The following is a 19,841-nucleotide window of genomic DNA, read 5'->3' on the forward strand; positions in this document are numbered from 1 at the left end:
TTTCAGTTTAGTTATCGTTTTTCCATTTATTTTTATTTTTTATTTAGTTTCAGTTAACTGAAATGTTTTTTTAATTCTAGATTTCGTTTTTTAGTTAGTTTTAGTTAACTATTATAACCTTGGTGGGCACGTGCGTGCGTGGGCGTTGATTTAGTTGATTATCACAAAATCTATTTATCGATTCATTTATCACGTTTTCCAGGTTTTATATTCTTTAATCCATGTTTTGATCCGACCCCACCCCCCATGAAAAAAGAGGGAGCCTAGTATAGACCCCTGAGGGACTCCATGTCAGCGAAGTGTATTTAGTTCATCCATCCATACATCCTTCAGTCTATAAAACTCCAGTGGTCATGCATAATTAAAGGCTTCGACCGTATATGTCTTTGCATGAGGGTTGGCACAAGATGCCAATAAGCTGGAGCATTTAAAACCGTGATCAGGGACTCCGATCTATACTGTAAAATACTCATTGTTTATTTATCTCTGAGAGATACAACTAACTAGTGCAGGCATTTTGTGGCAAGAAAGTTAGTAACAACATATCAACAGTCCTAAGAAATCCCAGTGGTGGAAGATATTGAAAAATGCTAAAATAGGTAAGGGTACCGTTAACAACCTATAAGGCAAACATTTCTACACTGCGCCCGCCTCTGACTAACCTTCTACTACCAAAAAGAGTAGGAGTTGGGCAAGGTGCTATGGCTGTTTTTAGCCCAAGGAGTGTTTTTCGTGAAAAACAAATGCTTGCAAATGGATTCAGAATCATGAAAAACCCTTATTTTGACACGTTCTGGAAAAATTCTCAAAATGCCTGCACTAAAATGGAACCGAATGGACCCGCAACCATTCGGTTCCATTTGTACACTCAAGGGGTCCATTTGGACCATCTGGTGGTCCTCGGACCGGACCGGACGGATGAGAAACGTGCTTTCAGACATCTGGGATGCTGTGGTGACGTCGGGAGAACGGGCGGGGATTCGTTCATCGCCATGGTAACCGCACGCACGTCACCGCACACCAGCTTGGACACTTTCTCCATTGATTGACAACACACGGTGACATGCAGCTCATTAAAGGGCTATTTCACTTTAAAACTATTGGTGTCATGTTAATGTACTCTGGCTTTTGTGTGCACCCGAGACAGTTTAGGTTAAAATATTGTATTGATTCTATAGTAGGGAGATCTTTGTAGTTAGAGTAATGTCAACTCCACACACATACAAAACAGAAAAAGGACAAAACTATGGCACTCCATCTTTAAAAAACGGATTTGGTATGCATGTTATCAGACATCCCTTCCGATGCAAATCCATTGTAATGTCAAAATCTATTTTAATCATGTTAGATTCATTGAAATCATACGGTTCTGCTGACTGTGTTCTAATGTGTGAGGGGGCCGTGTTAGAGAGAGAGAGAGAGAGAGAGAGAGAGAGAGAGAGAGAGAGAGAGAGAGAGAGAGATCATCTCTCAGTGAGCCAGCTTCATCTGAACCATCTGGGATGTTTTACAACCGTGTTTCTCTAACTGTCCAGGCGTGAAACAAGGCTAAAAGTTTAATGACCCAGGCGGTCTAAATGTGGGTCACGGAAACAATCTCACTGGGTCACCTTGGGAGGAAATTACACAGGTCCAGCATGTTTGCTATACTAGGGCTGCTGGGCAGTTATAGCTGAACTGAACCGACATTTAGAACTAACCAAATTAATCTTATTATCTTTCTCGTGTAGGTTAATCGCATAATTGAGAAGGGTGGGTATTTTTTCCTTATGCTATATAGGCCAGGGCATAGCAGTGGGTGTGGTTTTCTGGAACCACTGAAAAATCGGCCATTCATTTTTCCCATATGATTTACCAAAATATTTATATCAATTATTTTAAGCCTATAGAATTAAGCCATCCCAGGATCCTGGTGAATCATGACCATAACACATTTGATTCTGTGAAGAAATAAACATGAAAAGGGTATTGTTAAATGTAGTATATCATATAATTCATTTTTCAAACTTTTTTCTTTTTTTTTCCCTCACAGAAGGTTTTATGGTCATGATTCACCAGGATCCTGGACATGGATTTTATAGGCTTAGAATAATTGCTATAAATATTTTTGTAAATCTCTATGGTAAAAATGAATGGCCGATTTTTCAGTGGTTCCAGAAAGGTAAAAAAAATCTCCATAATTTTCAGTTTTATTAAATTATTTATGATGCCCTAGTTTGTCAAACAAGATCGATGGTCACGCAGTACAGAAGTACAGAAAATAGCAGATCTACAATCTCAAGTGAAAGTGGTTATGTATGTCTGTGGGTTTGATAAAATAATTAGCCAATGAAATAGTATAACCCTGTATTATACTGTACTTAGCTGTACAATGTTGGAATACAAACAGGTCATTTGGCTGATATACAAGCTTTTATTGCCCCAGGCAGATTAAGTCTGGCCCCTCTCAATTGTGGGAGCAGAGCCATCTAATAGAAGAGTTACGATATTGAGGGGGCAGAAACCGAGCGCTTGAGCGCTGGAGAGCCGCCATGAGGACTTCACGGTCGAAGTGGTGACGAGCCAACCAGATTCGTCTGGAACCAGGCTAGAACCAACCAGGGCCCAGTATGCAAATATGGGGCGGGAGTGGGACATTGCGGGAAATAAATCTAATGCTGAGAGGGACGAGACTAATATCCATGCAGTGATATTAGTATCACTACGCGATAGGGCCGGGGCCGGGACTTTAACGCGTTAATTGAGATTAATTAACTACAGAAAAATTAACGCGTTAAAAAAATTAACGCATTTAATCGCACCTTTTTTTCCAGCGCGGAACGTTTCTCACTGGGTGCGTTTCTAGTAGTACTGAATAGGCTGCGGCACGCGAGCAGCAGCAGCAGCAGTTGTTTACTCTACACTACAGGCTACAGCTCCGTCAGAAAGCCCAAACCCAAATGAATCGAATGAAGAAGCCGCTTATATCGCTTTTGCTCCATGGATGGACATTTAGATGTAAAAGCTATCGGATGGACGCGTGGATAGCAGCATGGCTGTGTGCAATGTCAGAGGGAAATTATCCATTTATGACCAACGTTAGCTTATATGCTAGGCTTGCTAGCTGCTTCAGTTTAAACATGTCTCACAGACCACCGGAGACGCGCAGTGATTTCACCGCTGTCGATGCGAAACATACTGAAGTAGCAAGCGTGGGTCAGCCCCAACCTCATGTGAAATGTTTCCCCCATAATAAAGTTGTTTTTATTTGTTCTCATGCCCCGCCATGTAAAGCACATTTGAGTATTCATATACACACTGCTGCTCTTGTTTATCTGTTGGGATAAAAAAGTTGTATTGCTTAAAGGGGAATACCACTCATTTTCAACATTGTTCTATGGAGTTGTGTGCACTGGAAATAATAAAGTCCCCCCATTATGTGTTGCCTATAGAACTGGAGGTCTGAAAAAAACAGTAACATTATGAAGTACATTTTTGTGATGTCACTGAGATGTACTTCATAATGTTACTGATTTTTTTCAGACCTCCAGTTCTGTTGAAAATGAGTGGAATCCCGTAGTCACTATTCACTGGGATACCAAAAAACATTTGAAAAAAAAGGTTTCTCACTGTTCTTGGGTTGAATAATGGTATGCGATTAAAATGCGATTAATCGAGATTAATTAACTACAAAGCCTCTGATTAATTAGATTAATTTTTTTAATCGAGTCCCAGCTCTACTACGCGAGGCTACAAGCTCACAACACAACGCATTGTTCAAGTACAATAATATTGAACTCTTTAGTAGGTCCTTGTTCAGTGCTCTGATAACCCTTTTTTTTTTACATGCCAAAGCAAGCCAGCAAATCATCTGCATGTTTATTAATGTAGTCAATCATAGTACGGCCCTGCCGTCACTATGATTGTCATTCTATTACACGGAACTGTCAAATTGTCATCTCACATTTCATACCTTTATTATTTTGGTGAAAGGCACGGGAAGCTGAATGTCTGCTGCTTTGATTGAGTTGGACAGGAAGCAAGCAGACACATTTACAGCAGTTACTGATGCTCCTATAGAAACTGGGCTAGGTGTAATTTGTAAAAGACTATTATGACAGTATGTCCTATAGGGAATTTGTGAGGGATTTATCATCATCTGATGCATTGCTCAGTATCTTAATTATTCGTTTAGAAATCCATAATGTATGCCGCATCTCCAGCAGATGAAGAGTGCGGGGTCTCACCCTGAAAATAGCTGATCTACAAGCTCTTGTAGAGCAGTGGGATTTCAGAAAAAGGGCCTTATAAGGAGGTTAGAGAGGCCTTTGGGGGTAAAAGTGGGGAACCAGTCCATTTTCTGAATCTGAAAATATCCTGTGGAAAAATCGCGAAATCATATGGTATTCCTCCTAAAATGGTCTCACTGATGGGGTTGTTCTATCGTCACTTCGAGTGCCGTGTCCTTGTTGATGGAAAACCATCCGAATGGTTCACCATGGAGTCTGGTGTGCGACAGGGGTGCATCATATCCCCCATCCTCTTCTTGATGGCCATCAACTGGGTTATGAGGAAGACAACATCAGACAGACCCAGGGGCATCCAGTGGTCTTTGTTTTCCCAACTCAAAGATCTTGACTTTGCTGATGACCTTGCAGTGCTCTCCTCAAAATATACCCATCTACAGGAGAAAACTGACAGACATAACACGTTTGCAGAACAAACAGGGTTGAACATCAATACATCTAAATACAAGTGTTCACATACCTGGGAAGTCTGATCAGCAAAGAGAATGCAACAGAAAAGGACACCAGAGCAAGGCTAGGCTCACAGTGTTTTTGTTAGGCTCCAATCTATTTGAGTCAGTGCTGTTGTATGGATCTGAATGTTGGCGAGTCACAACACATGATATGAAGACGATCGATGCCTAACACATTCGATGCCTCAGGAAAATCTGCCAAATCTTCTAAGAGGATATCTAACGAAGAGCTACACTGAATGACCAAGTGCAACAGCGTAGTGTTGGAGATCAAACACCGTAGATTCCGATGGCTGGGGCATGTGTTCAGGATGGCCCAGGACCGTATACCAAAGGTCGCTCTAGGATGGACTCCTGTAGGTAAAAGGAAGAAAGGTCGGCCTAAAACAACCTGGCGCCGAACTGTGGCAGCTGAGCTGAAGGAGATGAACCTGACATGGGGCGAGGCATAACATGCAGCACAAGACAGGTCCCGATGGAGGAAGATCGTTAAGGCCTTATGTCCCACCTGGGACGAAGAGGATTAAGTAAGTAACAATCTGGAAAGGTTCCCATGCAATTTTTAACGTTTTTAACCTTCTTGTATAGTTTCGCTATTTTTGGCCAAAAGTGCCCTTTTAGGGAATTTCAGGCCCTGTCTCTCAAACATTCTCTGCACGTCCCTGAAAGTGAAAGTGGAACCTTCGTGTGTATGTGCGTGCACGTGCGTGCGTGAGTGCGAAGCACTTGGCTGACTCACAGATGCATTTGTTCTCATGAGGCTGGGTCAGCACTCAGCATTCACTAGCTCTTCATCATAACAGCCAGTCAAAAATAGCAGATGGGTTGACTCCATGACTGTTATGATCAATATCTCTCCATCCCCCCCCCCCTTCCTCTCTCTCTCTCTCTCTCTCTCTCTCTCTCTCTCTCTCTCTCTCTCTCTCTCTCTCTCTCTCTCGTCTTTGAGTGTGTTTGAATACGTATGTTAGTGTGTGCAGGTGTGTGGGTGCGTGTTAATAAGTGTCAATGAAAAAATGTCAGTCCCCAGACCTGTAGCCTACTCCTACTGTCGTTGGGATTCACAGGTTATATAAAGAAACCCAGCACACGCGCATGCATACACGCACAGGCACAGGCAAACGTGCGCGCGCACACACACACACACACGCACACAGGCACACAGACACACAGACACACAGACACACAGACACACACACACACACACACACACACACACACACACACACACACACACACAGAATATACGAAAGCATTCTTCAGCTCTGTGATTGAAGAATGACGCAATAGCCTGAAATCCAAAGTAAAACCCAAACCATTTTTCTGGCTTTTAACCCTTTTTCTCTCCCCAACTTAGTAATTATGCCAATGAATTCTTCCCCACACACACACACACAGGCCCGGATTAACAATGGACTTACTGCAGGAGCTTAAGCGCCAGGGCCCGCATCTTGCAGCGCCCTGTGCGAGACCATTTCAAAGCTGTTGGCTGTTGCCAACAGTCGTGCAACACAGGAATCCCAGCTACTGTTTTTGGTTATCCAACAGTTTCTTAACCACTCTGTGGGAGACTCAAAAATAGCAGATCCAGCATCGGGGAGCAGCCTTATAACTCTATGGGAGCAGCGGCGATAGTGCTGGCGGTGCGCTGAACGCACACACGTTCATACTTCATTCGCTGAGCAACTCAATGCAAGTGGATGGGTGGAGAAATCCACCCATGCGTCTATTATTTATAACTCTATGGCGCGAACGCAAAAAGTGTCGTTCTTGATTGTGTTATACGCATCATGCAAATCACATATGGGGCCTTTTGATTTTGTGTAGCACCGGGGCCCTCGGAGGGGTTGATTAGTTTGTGTGTGTTAACTTGTCACTGCTGTAGTATCTTACTGACTCACCTGCCAGTGAGGAGCCCCCGACGGGATGAAGTGGAGTTGGTCCTACTCCTCCCACCCAACATTCATGCTGACAGGTGCCGCCCTAGCCCGATGGAGTACGTGTAGACAAATATCACCGTCCCGGCCCGGCTTCCCTCCCCCAAGCACGAGCCAATTAACTGGTCGTACAGTAATATAGAGGACTAAAATGTTGAGTACATCAGAGGGGCAGCGCATGTCAGATGTTTTGGAGATAAAGCCAGAGAGGCCAGACAGAGATGTTTTGGACATGTACAGAGGAGGGACCATATACTTACGCCTCCTTCAGCTCTGGGGCGTATGTGCAAAAGTGAGGGCAAGCTTCCTTGGTTGGTCTCACTAGTCTCGCGTAGCCAAACAACTATAAGAGGCAACAGTTGTTTGCATGTTCTCCCCGTTTCCCTCACAGTAGTCACTTGAGTGGCAGCGGGGCGTAGTGTGCCTTCTGCACTTCCGTCGTACTCACGCCCTCACATCGACAGACGTCGCTCCAATGAACTGCAGCGGCCAATGAGCGCATCTATTTTATTTAAATATCTATGGGAGGGCCAGTGAGTATATCGGTAGAAGGATGCTGAGGTTGGAACTAGTTTGTGTGAGAGAAGAGGAGGCAGAGGACAGGGTGAGATGGAGGCAGATGATTCGCTGTGGCGAACCCCTGAAGGGAAAAGCCGAAAGAAAGCAGAGATGCTTGACAAAGCCGGTGTCTTATAAGCAGCATACTGTATGTGCGTGCGTGCGTGCGTGCGTGCGTGCGTGCGTGCGTGCGTGCGTGCGTGCGTGCGTGCGTGCGTGCGTGCGTGCGTGCGTGCGTGCGTGCGTGCGTGACCTGCTGTCTCATCCTGTATCGTCGCATGACCTGAACATGACCTCTTTCTCTCTCTCTCTCTCTCTCTCTTCTCTCTCTCTCTCCAAACAAAATAATAAGAAAAACAGAAGGACACAACATGAGTGATGCATTCATTGTGATCTTGGAGATCGGCTATTTTAGAAGACATATAAGGCCTATTCATACTCCAGTTTTAGGTGATAAGGTGACCACCGAAACGGTGCTTATAGTAAAACAGAGAGATGTGTTTGGGTGAGCGGTGAGTCGCTTACCACCGCGGCGTGACGTCATGTTTTCGGTGGTCACCTTATCACCTAAAAGTGATAACACAGTGTGAACACAGCAGCAAGATGTGTGATCTGTTGTGATAAAATGCCTTTAGAAGACTAAAAATAGGGCCGCTATAGGTTGAAAGTGGTTTAAAAAAAGTGTATTTACATTTTCTCTCGTGTCTACCTTGCAATTCAGACCCTATCTTTTTCATCTCCTTTTAATGGATTTCTACTTTACAGCGTTAGGCTTGTGGTCACAACAACAGAATTATCTGGCGGATTAAACAACAGACTCCGTGAGCTCCGTGTCTATAATTGAGATCAATTCGGGTCTTTGTGGGTTTTTCCCAAACAGGCTGCGTCGGGCATACGGTGCAGTAAACACCGCATTGAGAATTTTTATCAAAACCAGATGTTTGCTTTGACCAATATTAGGTATTTAGGTTTATGTTCTTCACTGGGTAAATCTATGCGCACTCTGTCTGTACACCTATCCTGTCTATACACCTGTCTGTCTTTGTGCGTGCGTGTGTGCGTGCGTGCGTGCATGCGCGTGTGCGTTCAGTTGGGACCACGCTGTTTATTAACACGGTTTGTCAGGATGACTGTGCTAGTGGGGTGTGTGATTTGGGCTCTGCTGGGGGGGGGGTGACTCATTATGCCAGGGTTAATTGTGCTCTCCTCGTGCTGTACGTTGTGTGTGGCTACACAAATGGCCCACATATTTTTCAGCCATTTGAATTTAACATTTATATTTGATAACTTAAATTCTGAAAACTTTCCGTTTTCTAAATACTATTTAGAAATGGTTAAATAAAGCGTAGAAATCCGATTCCAATTTTTCGTTGGTGTGGTCTTAAGCAGAATTAAGAATTTAAAACAACAGTGGCGGTATACTAAATACTGAAATGTCGTTGTTCAGAGGCCGACCTCCAGGGGACGAGGGGCCGTTAGGTGTCTGGGGTTGAATTTGGTTTTCCCAATTTAATTTATGAAATTCTAATTCAAATGGCCAAAGGAATGCCAGCAGAGAGAGAGAGAGAGAGAGAGAGAGAGAGAGAGAGAGAGAGAGAGAGAGAGAGAGAGAGAGAGAGAGAGAGAGAGAGAGAGAGAGAGAGAGAGAGAGAGAGAGAGAGAGAGAGAGAGAGAGAGAGAGAGAGAGAGAGAGAGAGAGAGAGAGAGAGAGAGAGAGAGAGAGAGAGAGAGAGAGAGAGAGAGAGAGAGAGAGAGAGAGAGAGAGAGAGAGAGAGAGAGAGAGAGAGAGAGCTCCCAATGGTGCTAGCGAGGGATAATCAATGGGGAGCAGGTCATTAATGAGAAATAAAGCCCCGACAGGGTGATTAGAGCCCGACACGTAGCGGTGGGATCTAATCACCCTGAAGGGGTGATTAGTCTTTTCATGATTAATAGTAGTATACTGTAGTAGTAGTAGTAGTAGTTGTGTGCGCGTTACATCATCTCTACGTTATATATCAGTTGCCATGCCAACCACACATTCTCCATGCATAATCCCGTGCTCCATTTAGTCAGTGATGGAAGTGTGAGTGTGCATGTGCGTGTGCACGTGCGTGCGTGGGTGCGTGTGAGTGAGAGCACGGAATGTGATGTATGATGATGTATGATGATAAGAGCGCCCCTCACTTCCCCGGCCTCACTTCACAGTGTGATTATTTATTAAGTAGCAATGTATGTATGTATATGTACAATGCCCTTAGATGGAAGCAGATCATGGCTCGTATTGCTGTTCAACTTAAACTCTTGGAAGCATAAAAGTTTGATGATCTCACTTTCATTGTTGTTGTACCACAGCCTATCTCATAGCTGCACAAGGGCACGAGTGTGCGTGCGTGCGTGCGTGCGTGCGTGCGTGCGTGCGTGCGTGCGTGCGTGCGTGCGTGCGTGAGTGTTTCCAGGCAATAAAAGACTGTCCGCTTTATTTTTAGTAGTATGTGTACGTGTGAGCCCACAATATCAAACAACTCATCCTCCTGAGTGAGAGTGATTGATACACACACACTTAAGTTTTATGCTGCTTCTGGAAACCTCTAAAACTCTCTCAAACACACACACACACACACACACACACACACACACACAGTTGTAAATCATCAAGAGAAGTAGCAGAGCCAGATGAAGAGGTAGAGTTGTCGGAAGGAATAATGAAATTGGAATGAGAGAGGAAGAGAGAGAGAGGGAGAGAGAGTGAAGAGAGAGAGAGGGAGAGAGAGTGAAGAGAGAGAGAGCATGTTTGTTACCATTACTGTAAGTAATGCAATGAAGTCTGTACTCATCAGTGAAACTGTCAGTCAATCAAGAACTTTCAACAGACACACAGACACACAGACATACAGTACAGACAAGACGCACGCACGCACACACGCGCGCGCACGCACACGCACACACACTGTGATGGTGGGCCTATAAGTCTCTCTCTCTCTCTCTCTCTCTCTGTTCTATTTATAGAGGGGGCGGGGGGGTAGCAGATGCTGAGAAATAACAAGATAGGAACAAAGGTGGTTTGCCGGGCATTAAAAGTGTTTCTAAAGTCATGTTGTGTGAGGTGGACTGTAGTGTGTATTGTACAAAACACAATTTGTTGCTGTCGGGCGGAAACCTTGTATTGTAATTCCTGAAATTCTTTGAAAAAATGTTTGATTATTGTGTTTTTGAGAGGCTACTGTATGTTTGTGTTGACACAAACATTGAATGCCATTGACAATAAATGGCCAGCTTGAATGATGATGAATATATATATTTTTGAGTGGTGCAAACACTCCAAGGAACAGCTATGTGTCCATGTCCATCCCTATGTTTAGAGTACCAACAGGGGGCGCTGTTTCACCACGCACTTCAGACTGGTCTGATTTTTGAGTGGTGCAACCACTCCAAGGAACAGCAATGTCCCTATGTCCCTATGTTTAGAGTACCAACAGGGGGCGCTGTTTCACCCCACACTTCAGACTGGTCTGATTTTTGAGTGGTGCAACCACTCCAAGGAACAGCAATGTCCCTATGTCCCTATGTTTAGAGTACCAACAGGGGGTGCTGTTGCACCACTCACTTCAGACTGGTCTGATTTTTTCGCACAGACTGAACATGAATTCTGTCTGTCTGTCTGTCTGTCTGTCTGTCTGTCTGTCTGTCTGTCTGTCTGTCTGCTCAACAGGAAGATCATTGAGGTGAAGATCATTGACGACGAGGAATACGAGAAGAACAAGAGCTTCATCATAGAGCTGGGAGAGCCCGTCCTACTGGAGATAGGACAGAAGCATGGTGGGTGTGTGTGTGTGTGTGTGTGTGTGTGTGTGTGTGTGTGTGTGTGTGTGTGTGTGTGTGTGTGTGTGTGTGTGTGTGTGTGTGTGTGTGTGTGTGTGTGTGTGTGTGTGTGTGTGTGTGTGTGTGTGTGTGTGTGTGTGTGTGTGTGTGTGTGTGTGTGTGTGTGTGTGCGTGCCAAGGTTATTATAGTTAACTAAAACTAACGCAATAACAACTAAAATTTAAAAAACATTTTCGTTAACTGAACTAAATAAAAACTATAATAATATAAAAACGATAACTAACTGAAATAATAGACAAAATGCCTTTTTCTCGTTTCCAACAGTACCAGAATATATATATATATATATATATATATATATATATTTTTTTTTTTATTATTACACATTAGGCCTACTTACTCCGACCTGAATCCTGCACCTGACAAATAACCCAAAGTATGAAAAAAATACTAAAATTAAATTAAACGTTTAAATTAAATTAAACGTCACATAAATAAAAACTAATCAAAACTAGCAAACCGGCTCTAAAAACAAACTAAAACTAACTGAATTAGAAAGAAAAAAACGGTGAAACAAACTATGACTAAACGATAATGAAAAATGCTAAACTATTATAACCTTGGTGTGCGTGCGTGCGTGCGTGCGTGCGTGCGTGCGTGCGTGCGTGCGTGCGTGCGTGCGTGCGTGCGTGCGTGCGTGCGTGCGTGCGTGCGTGCGTGCGTGCGTGCGTGCGTGCGTGCGTGTTTTTGGTGCTGACACAAGCTTTCTCTAACTGCCGGTGAAGTCTGTGTCAGTCCTCCCGGGCGCGCTAAAGCACGCATTGCTTGTTTGAAAAGCATGAAATCCTCTGTCGGATTGCTGGCTCAGCAGGAGATATTTCTCTTGAATGTCTTCATTGTGGATCAGTGATCCATACATACAGTATGCCATATGTCAACATCTCACATTAAGTCCCGTGGCAGCTTTTTACAACCACACACAATGTCATCAATTTTAGAATGCTGTCACATAGCAAATTGACGGGTGTTAACAGACACACACTTTCACTCTCACACACATGGCCTATTACACATCTTCTGAAATTGTACATTTATATTAGGCATTATATAGGAAAATATGCAAACAAATAGAAAATATGAAAAAGCTACTACTGTGTCCAATTTTTCAACTGAACCAGTTGGAAAAGGGGCCTGAGTGTACAAATGGAACCAAGTTATGTGGTGGTTTGAGAAGCACCGCCCAGACCCTGAGCAGACCATGTTTTTGCCATGGTCTCCTATAGGCGACTCCAATGAGAACAAGCCATTGGTGGGGGCAGAGGATGAGGAGGTGGCCAAGATGGGATGTCCTAGTCTGGGAGAACACACACAGCTGGAGGTGGTCATAGAGGAGTCCTATGAGTTCAAGGTAAGTGTGCGTGCGTCCGTGCGTGCGTGCGTGCGTGCGTGCGTGCGTGCGTGCGTGCGTGCGTGCGTGCATGCGTGCGTGCGTGTGTGCGTGCGTGCGTGCGTATGAATATTACTTGTCTTGTCCTCATCATTGGACACATTGTCATTCATGTTGTTTCTAATCCATTGTAAGATCCATTTCATGAGATGGGTGTGTGTTTGTGTGTGGTATGTGTGTGTGTGTGTGTGTGTGTGTGTGTGTGGTGTGCGTGCGTGCGTGTGCGTACTTGTACGTACTTGTACGTGTGTGCGTGCGTCTGTGTGTGTGCGTGCAGAGGGCGGTGGATGTGCTTCTTTGGCGTGCTGACCAGGTTCTTCATCTACTTCCATCCTCTTCCTCTCGGTGCATGCCTTTCTAACCTGTTGACCCTACTGTCTACTTCCTTGTACGTCAACAGTGAAAACAGGCACTCTTCAAGCTCACAACATGACGCGTTGCGCTGTGTTGCGACGCGGCACGTTGTGAGATTTGCATGTCAGCTATTTGTGCAGTGGTGGACAAAGTATATACTCAAGTAGGATATTCACGATTTTAGTTTTAATTTAGAACATTTTACCATGTGATTTTCATTGTGAAAATAACCAATCTCACAACACGTTGCACCGCGACGAGTTGTGAGCTTGTACAATTTTTTTCACAATTTTCACTACATTTGAAACAGGACTTCAATCATCCTAATTCGATAATTCATAATACTAGAGGTCCGGCCACCTCACACGGTCACACCTACACGTTGCACCGCTGATCTGACCGATATGCCCATATGTACATCTCTAAGTGTCAATCGTTGTCCCTGGGCCACTCCTCAGTCAATTTTAATATAGGATAGGATAGGTGTGGGTCCCAAGAGTCCCTTCCTAGAAATGTAGTGGAGCCAAAACGTACAATATTTTTCTATATGAAATCAGTGAAAGTCATGAGCTTGCAAAAAAGTAAATACTTTCTCAGTAAGTACTTGTCCAACACTGAGTGTTCAGGCCTTTTAAAGGAGAATTCTGGGGTAGTTATTTTCTTTATACCGTAAAATGACGATAATATATCCATGCATTAACCAGTGGAAGAGTAGTGTTGAGCACCCGAAGTCGGTATGAATCCAAAAAGTGTTATTGTCATTTTACGGAGAAAAAAAAGGACTACCCCGGAATTCTCCTTTAACTCTTATTTTCTGAAATGTGAACTCTTATAGGCTGCATGTGTCTGAATCATATACACTGTAAAATGCAGAGTGTTAATGATCCTCTGAAGGGTTCCATGTCTACACATTGAGAGTTGAATTAACCCATTTTGGGCGGGAACCTCTTTTGGTGTTAGCATTATGTTGTGCTTTAGCTATTGAAAAATAGCAGATCTACAAGCTCATAGCGCGCCACCGAGTGGCGCGCTACGAGCTTGTAGGTCTGCTATTTTTGAAAAATCGAAGAACCACTGACATAGAAACATAGCTTTTTCAGGATGTCGGGATGTGGAAGACATTTTTAGAATCTGATCTCAGGTCAAAATAGGTTAACGCCAGGGTCCACAATGCGCTGCTTGACTTGAATACTTTTCCGAAACGTCCTCGTTGCATAATGGAGATAAGCCGTCTCATGTTAGCACTGATGGCTTTACTGAAAATAATCTCTCGACAGTTCAGTTACACCCATCCATCGCTTCCGTTTCAAAACTATGTTTCTCAGTCCCCTTTTAAGCTCTTAAACCGCTTTATTATTATTTTTTATTTTTTTAGATTTCATGGGGGATTGAGCCCACCAGCATCTGAACGGAACGTGACATCACAACTAATTTCACAGTCGCAGTCATGAATTCATGTGGTGATTATTATGCCCACGTTCTTTCTTCCGGGGTGCTTAGCTTAACAGCGTACGAAATACGAATAAAAGCTGTTAAGATCGTATACTCAACCATGTAGGTAATGTTCAAGATTCAATAGTATTGTATGTATTTGTCACTCATTAATACAGACAGGTTCATGCACCCTTACGGGTCCATGTGGCTTCATTTGTACACTCTCAGAGTTGCATAATTTAAAATTTCACAAAAAGAAATTAAAAAAAGTAAAAACACGCCCCCTCACTATCAGAAGGACAATATCAGTCACCAGAAGATAAAAAAAGACGGGTGTTTTTGATAAATCCATGGTTAAAATGGAGTCCGGAGCCCTGGTGGGCCTACCAGTGGTTCCCAAATGGGGGTCCGGGGTTCTGTAACTCTGAGAGTGTACAAATGGTTGAGAATCATTGCTAGAGCCGTAAAAATCTTCTCTTATGGGGGTCCTTGGCATATATCTTCTAATGGGGGTCCGCGGGCTAATTAGTGTCAATTTGGGGGTCCTTGACCCCCAAAGTGGGAACCAGACCAGACCTTGAAATATTTGGCCGCCTTTTTCTCGGAATTGAGCCTCAGATTGAGGTTTTTGAACAGAACGTCAGTGTTAGGGGCTCATTGAAAAAGGGACGGCGGCGGTGAGCGACATACTGTATAGACTGAATCGCGGGAGGCAGTCAAAGAGTTAATGTGAACAGCACTTAAATTACACACGTGCACGCGCGCACACACGTACACACGCACACACACGCACACCTCAGACACCCCCGGAGCTAATGATGTGTTGACATGATGCACACCTAGTTACTTGCTATTGACAGCTTGTTTCTTCCTCCGTCTTCCTAATGGGTGACCGAATGAACTTGAGTGTCATGTTTGTGTCTGTCTTCTTTCTCTCTCTCTTGTTCTTGCTTGGGGGTCGGGGCACACTGCCTGCTTGTGTGTGTGCGTGTGTGCGTGTGTGTGCGTGTGTGTGTGTGTGTGTGTGTGTGTGTGTGTGTGTGTGTGTGTGTGTGTGTGTGTGTGTGTGTGTGTGTGTGTGTGTGTGTGTGTGTGTGTGTGTGTGTGTGTGTGTGTGTGTGTGTGTGTGTGTGTGTGTGTGTGTGTGTGTGTGCGCCCTCAGAGCACAGTCGATAAGCTGATTAAGAAGACCAACTTGGCTCTGGTGGTGGGCAGCAGCAGCTGGAGAGAGCAGTTTGTCAATGCGGTAACAGTCAGCGCAGGTAACTCACACACATGCACGCGCGCACACACACACACACACACACACACACACACACACACACACACACACACACACACACACACACTGCACACACACACTGCACACTGTCTTCTACAAATACACAGACAACTAAAATGAAAACAAAATCACGGCAGAGAGTATACTTCTCAGTTTAGTTTTTAATGCGGTGTGAGAAAAGCATTCTCTGGTCTGGTGCTGGGAGGGATTTACAAGTATTTCAACATAATGGCCATGCATGGCGACGATATCTCGATGTGCACACAGCGCGCTGCACACACCCACACATCATTATCTATATATGTGTTACGTACTGCACACACCCAAAGGCATTTTTTCTTCTCCCCAAGAAGGCAAGAATACTACTTTTTTACAAATGATTGTATGTGACATTGTATGTGATAATTAGGAAGGCACTGTGGCCATGTCTGAATGGAAGTGAGGATTAGTGCCTGAAGAGCACACTGGAATGACACTGATTAGTCATTTGCATGCAGTGGTGGAAAGTAACTAATTATTTAAGTATGGTACTTACAGTAAGTACAATTAAAACAACAATACTGACATTTAAAACAATGTCAGTATACTTTTACTTCTACTCCACTACATTTCAGAGGCAAGTATTGTAGCTACTTTATACTCCACTACAATTGTTTGGTAACTTTTGTTACTACTTTGTAGATTTTGATTCCAAAACATACATTAACAATTCCGGCCATTTGAAAATAGATCTTAACATTGAGGCGGACCGATCGAGGCAGAGCTTTTCACTTCCGGTTAATTGCGGGTTTTATCGATTCCCTAACAACCTAGCGTCGTTGGCGAAGAGCGTGGTCTAACATAATCAATGAAAACCTAAAATAATGTAGTATTTTCCGTCATTGGCGTCACCTCAGAGCTTTTTGACTTATTTTGTCAATGAACACAGAATTGAGTTAATTTACAAAAAAAATAACAAAACATGGAGATACAAGTTTCCACCATGACAGCAGATGATATATCTGGCATGCAAGAGGGCTTTTCTTTTCTTTTCAGAGAGATTCAGCCCAGAGCCCTGATTAGAGGCTGGTTGGGCCAACGTACGGCTGACTGCTGCTCGCTGCAGAATTACTGAGGAATTACACAGAGCTAAACAGAAAAGAGAGAACCAATCAACCGCTCGCAGGCTATACTTCAGATGGCCACAGGCTGTGCAAGCGTGCGTGCGTGTGTGCGTGTGTGTGTGTTAAAACTAGCACAGTAATCACAATTCAAGGCCTCTGGCACACGAATACAGAAATGCTTTGAGGCGCACACACGTCTACGGTCGAATCATGCCTCTCTCACTTCAACCGGCACTTTCTCTCTGTCTGGAGCGGCTCCCCGTGGTCAGGCTGCAGGGGAATCTGACTTGTTTCTCAAATCCGATCTCTGCGTTCACATTTAAGCAATATTACACGAGAGTAATCACGATAATAATCTTTATCGTGATTATTGGCACGCCATGTGATGCGGTTAGGAACGAGGCTTTAGCCGAGTTCCGCAAGCGACACTGAAGTGGTATTGCGATGCATCGTGACGCATTGTGAGCTTGTAGATCTGCTATTTTCAAAGGACTTGTATGCATTTGAAATCTTGTGAAATGGTACATTCTGCAGAATGAATACTTTGAACTTTTGGTACTTTATATTAAGTACATTTTGATGCCAATAATACGTTTGCACTCTCTCCACGACGCCATGCAGGCGACGACGACGAGGAGGAGAGCGGCGAGGAGCGCCTGCCGTCGTGCTTCGACTACATCATGCACTTCCTGACCGTCTTCTGGAAGGTGCTGTTCGCCTTTGTGCCGCCCACCGAGTACTGGAGCGGCTGGGCGTGCTTCTTAGTGTCCATCTCGCTCATCGGCGTGCTGACGGCGGTGACGGGCGACCTGGCGTCGCACTTCGGCTGCACGGTGGGCCTCAAGGACTCGGTGACCGCCGTGGTGTTCGTGGCGCTCGGCACGTCCGTGCCAGGTGAGTTGAGTCGATCCCCGCGGGGTTCCAGATCCCCCTTCACTTTGATCAACCCCATTGAGACCAGTGTTATTTTTGGCAGCAAATTTCTATTTTAGTTTTATAGTCATAGGCCCTCATTTATCAATCGAGTGTAAAATCTGCCCCAAATTCGAGTGTAGGATTCGTAGTACACCCACGTCGGGTCGGCATTTACAAAGTGATCGCAGACAGCTGTTTCTTCCTAATTTCATTCCTAGCAGTGATAAATGTGACGGCTGAAATCTATCTGGCACGCCCTATGAAATCAAGCCTCGCCCTCGTTTTTGCGACATGAACAACTGCAGTACGACCTTGGAAACCATAGTTACATGACGAAAAAAGTCACCCCCTCTCATACACACACAGACGCACGCACGCACACGCAACTTGCAAGTCCAACTGGTTTGTTGTAGCCTATGAATTAAATAAAGCTGTAGCTGTAGTACCCTGTCTGTTTCTCCTCTCGCCTCGCTTGCCTTGCTGCCCACACACACGCACACACACACACACACACACATACGGGCCGTGGCCCAGTCAGTTTAGAGCTGGCCCAACTTTGAGCCTTAATTGTGCATGCAAATTTCTGGTTATTAAACCACAGCATGCAAGCCGCCTTTGTTTTAAAATGGTTCCCCAAACCGTTCACAGTTCACACTTCACTATCGGCCGGGGATGCGCCCCCCCCCCCCCCCCCATGCTAATTTGCCCAGTCAATCATTTGATCCGTGCTACGCGCCTGCCGTGTGTTGTTAGTTGTTGTAGCCTATATTAAATTATTAAAGTATTTATTCATTTAATATAGCCTACAACAATATATTAGTGAACGAAAATCTGAACCTGCATGTGAACAATGAATTAAATAACAAATAGGCGCGCACACACACGCTGCTGTTTTCCTCCTCTCCTGTCCTGTCTGTCTCTATCACTGTGGTCCGTTCATGACACCGCGACCATGCACGTTTATGACAATCTATTTAGATTACCTCGCTAGTCGCAGTAGTCGGTGCAGTGGCTGGGCTGTCAACTGACAATTATATAAATGTGCAGCCTAAACCAGCCTCATGTGGCACACTGGCACTGGTCTGGCAGCCTGGCTGGGTGGTTTAGCCTATACCTAACTCCGATGCGGTCAACGGTCCCCAATTTTGCGCTGGCACGGCACATTTGGCATTCGAGCGACACGTCGGGTTTATCCTTAAAACGACGAGATGTAACTCGAGAAAGACATGGCTGTAGATTGCACTATAGCCTACCCGTTGGTTGGTAGACTTGACTATAGCAGCATGCACTCTCGATCCAACTATTCTCTCGATCTCTCGATCCAACTATTCCAGGAGGGGGGGCACCGGCATGCGCTCATGCAAAACACTGTTTAAATGGCTTACGCATCTAACTTGCAACATTGTTTTTAAATGCGCGATTTTAATTGCTTGCTTGTAAAGTTGGAAATCTCCTACTAATTTCATATGACACAAAGACACATCGTTGATGTATTCCTTTACTTTTTTTTTCTTTTTTACATTTAGCCCATATACATACCTATACAGTTTTATATAAACATTTTAGGAGTGAATACATATGTTTCGATGACTGTGACAGCCTCTCAGCTGGTCAAACAATGCTGCTCCGCTGTTCTACGACAGAAAAACAGGTGAGGACAAAGCGTACGACAGCTCCCGACCAGACGTGAGTTTTGTCTTGGCACAAGATCATTTTCAATCTTTGGCGCAAATCGTAAATGCCGAAAATTGCGGTAATTTCGGCGTACACCCATATTTTGGCGTACGCACGGTAAATGAGGGCCATAGACTTTGGAATGAAACTTCATTTAGTTTCAGTCACATTTTAGTCACCTGGAATGTTTTAGTATTGGTCTAGTTTTAGTCTAAAATGTATTTTGGCGGGGCTTGATGCTGTCGTAATGGCTGATCATTTTACACTTGCTGAAAATAGCCAATCTGCAAGCACACAATCGCAGCGTGACACGTTGTGAGCTTGTAGATCGGCTATTCTCAGCATACAACCAAAACAAAAAGTGTAAAATGACTTGTGTCTTACTTATACTGGATCTCTTGTCCACTAGTCCCTTCCTAACATTTTAGTCTAGTTTTTATTTGTTGACGAAATTGTCAACATATTTAGTCTTAGTTTAAGTCATCATAGCTTAGTTTTCATTTAGTGTCCATTTAGTTTTCGTCAGTTAAAAAAGGTAGTCGATGAACATTTTTCGTCATAGTATTAGTCGACGAAACAATGATTGAGACCTGAGAC

The 19,841-nt window shown here is 44.2% G+C and overlaps 1 protein-coding gene across 1 annotated transcript in view; it reads left to right on the top strand.

Annotated features, from left to right (window-relative positions):
* LOC306914237 (sodium/calcium exchanger 3-like) overlaps positions 1 to 19,841 on the top strand; it is a gene marked incomplete at both ends in the record, with an annotated part of 73,059 nt that overhangs the window by 48,655 nt on the left and 4,563 nt on the right. Inside the window, 5 exons of the mRNA XM_079491229.1 lie at positions 10,925 to 11,031; positions 12,319 to 12,443; positions 12,760 to 12,795; positions 15,433 to 15,532; positions 17,277 to 17,549. Of these exons, the coding sequence (XP_079347355.1) occupies positions 10,925 to 11,031; positions 12,319 to 12,443; positions 12,760 to 12,795; positions 15,433 to 15,532; positions 17,277 to 17,549 (641 nt within the window). The remainder of the gene's footprint in view (positions 1 to 10,924; positions 11,032 to 12,318; positions 12,444 to 12,759; positions 12,796 to 15,432; positions 15,533 to 17,276; positions 17,550 to 19,841) is intronic.

Source organism: Electrona antarctica, assembly GCF_951216825.1.
Source record: "Electrona antarctica genome assembly, chromosome: 21".
Classification (NCBI taxonomy): domain Eukaryota; kingdom Metazoa; phylum Chordata; class Actinopteri; order Myctophiformes; family Myctophidae; genus Electrona; species Electrona antarctica.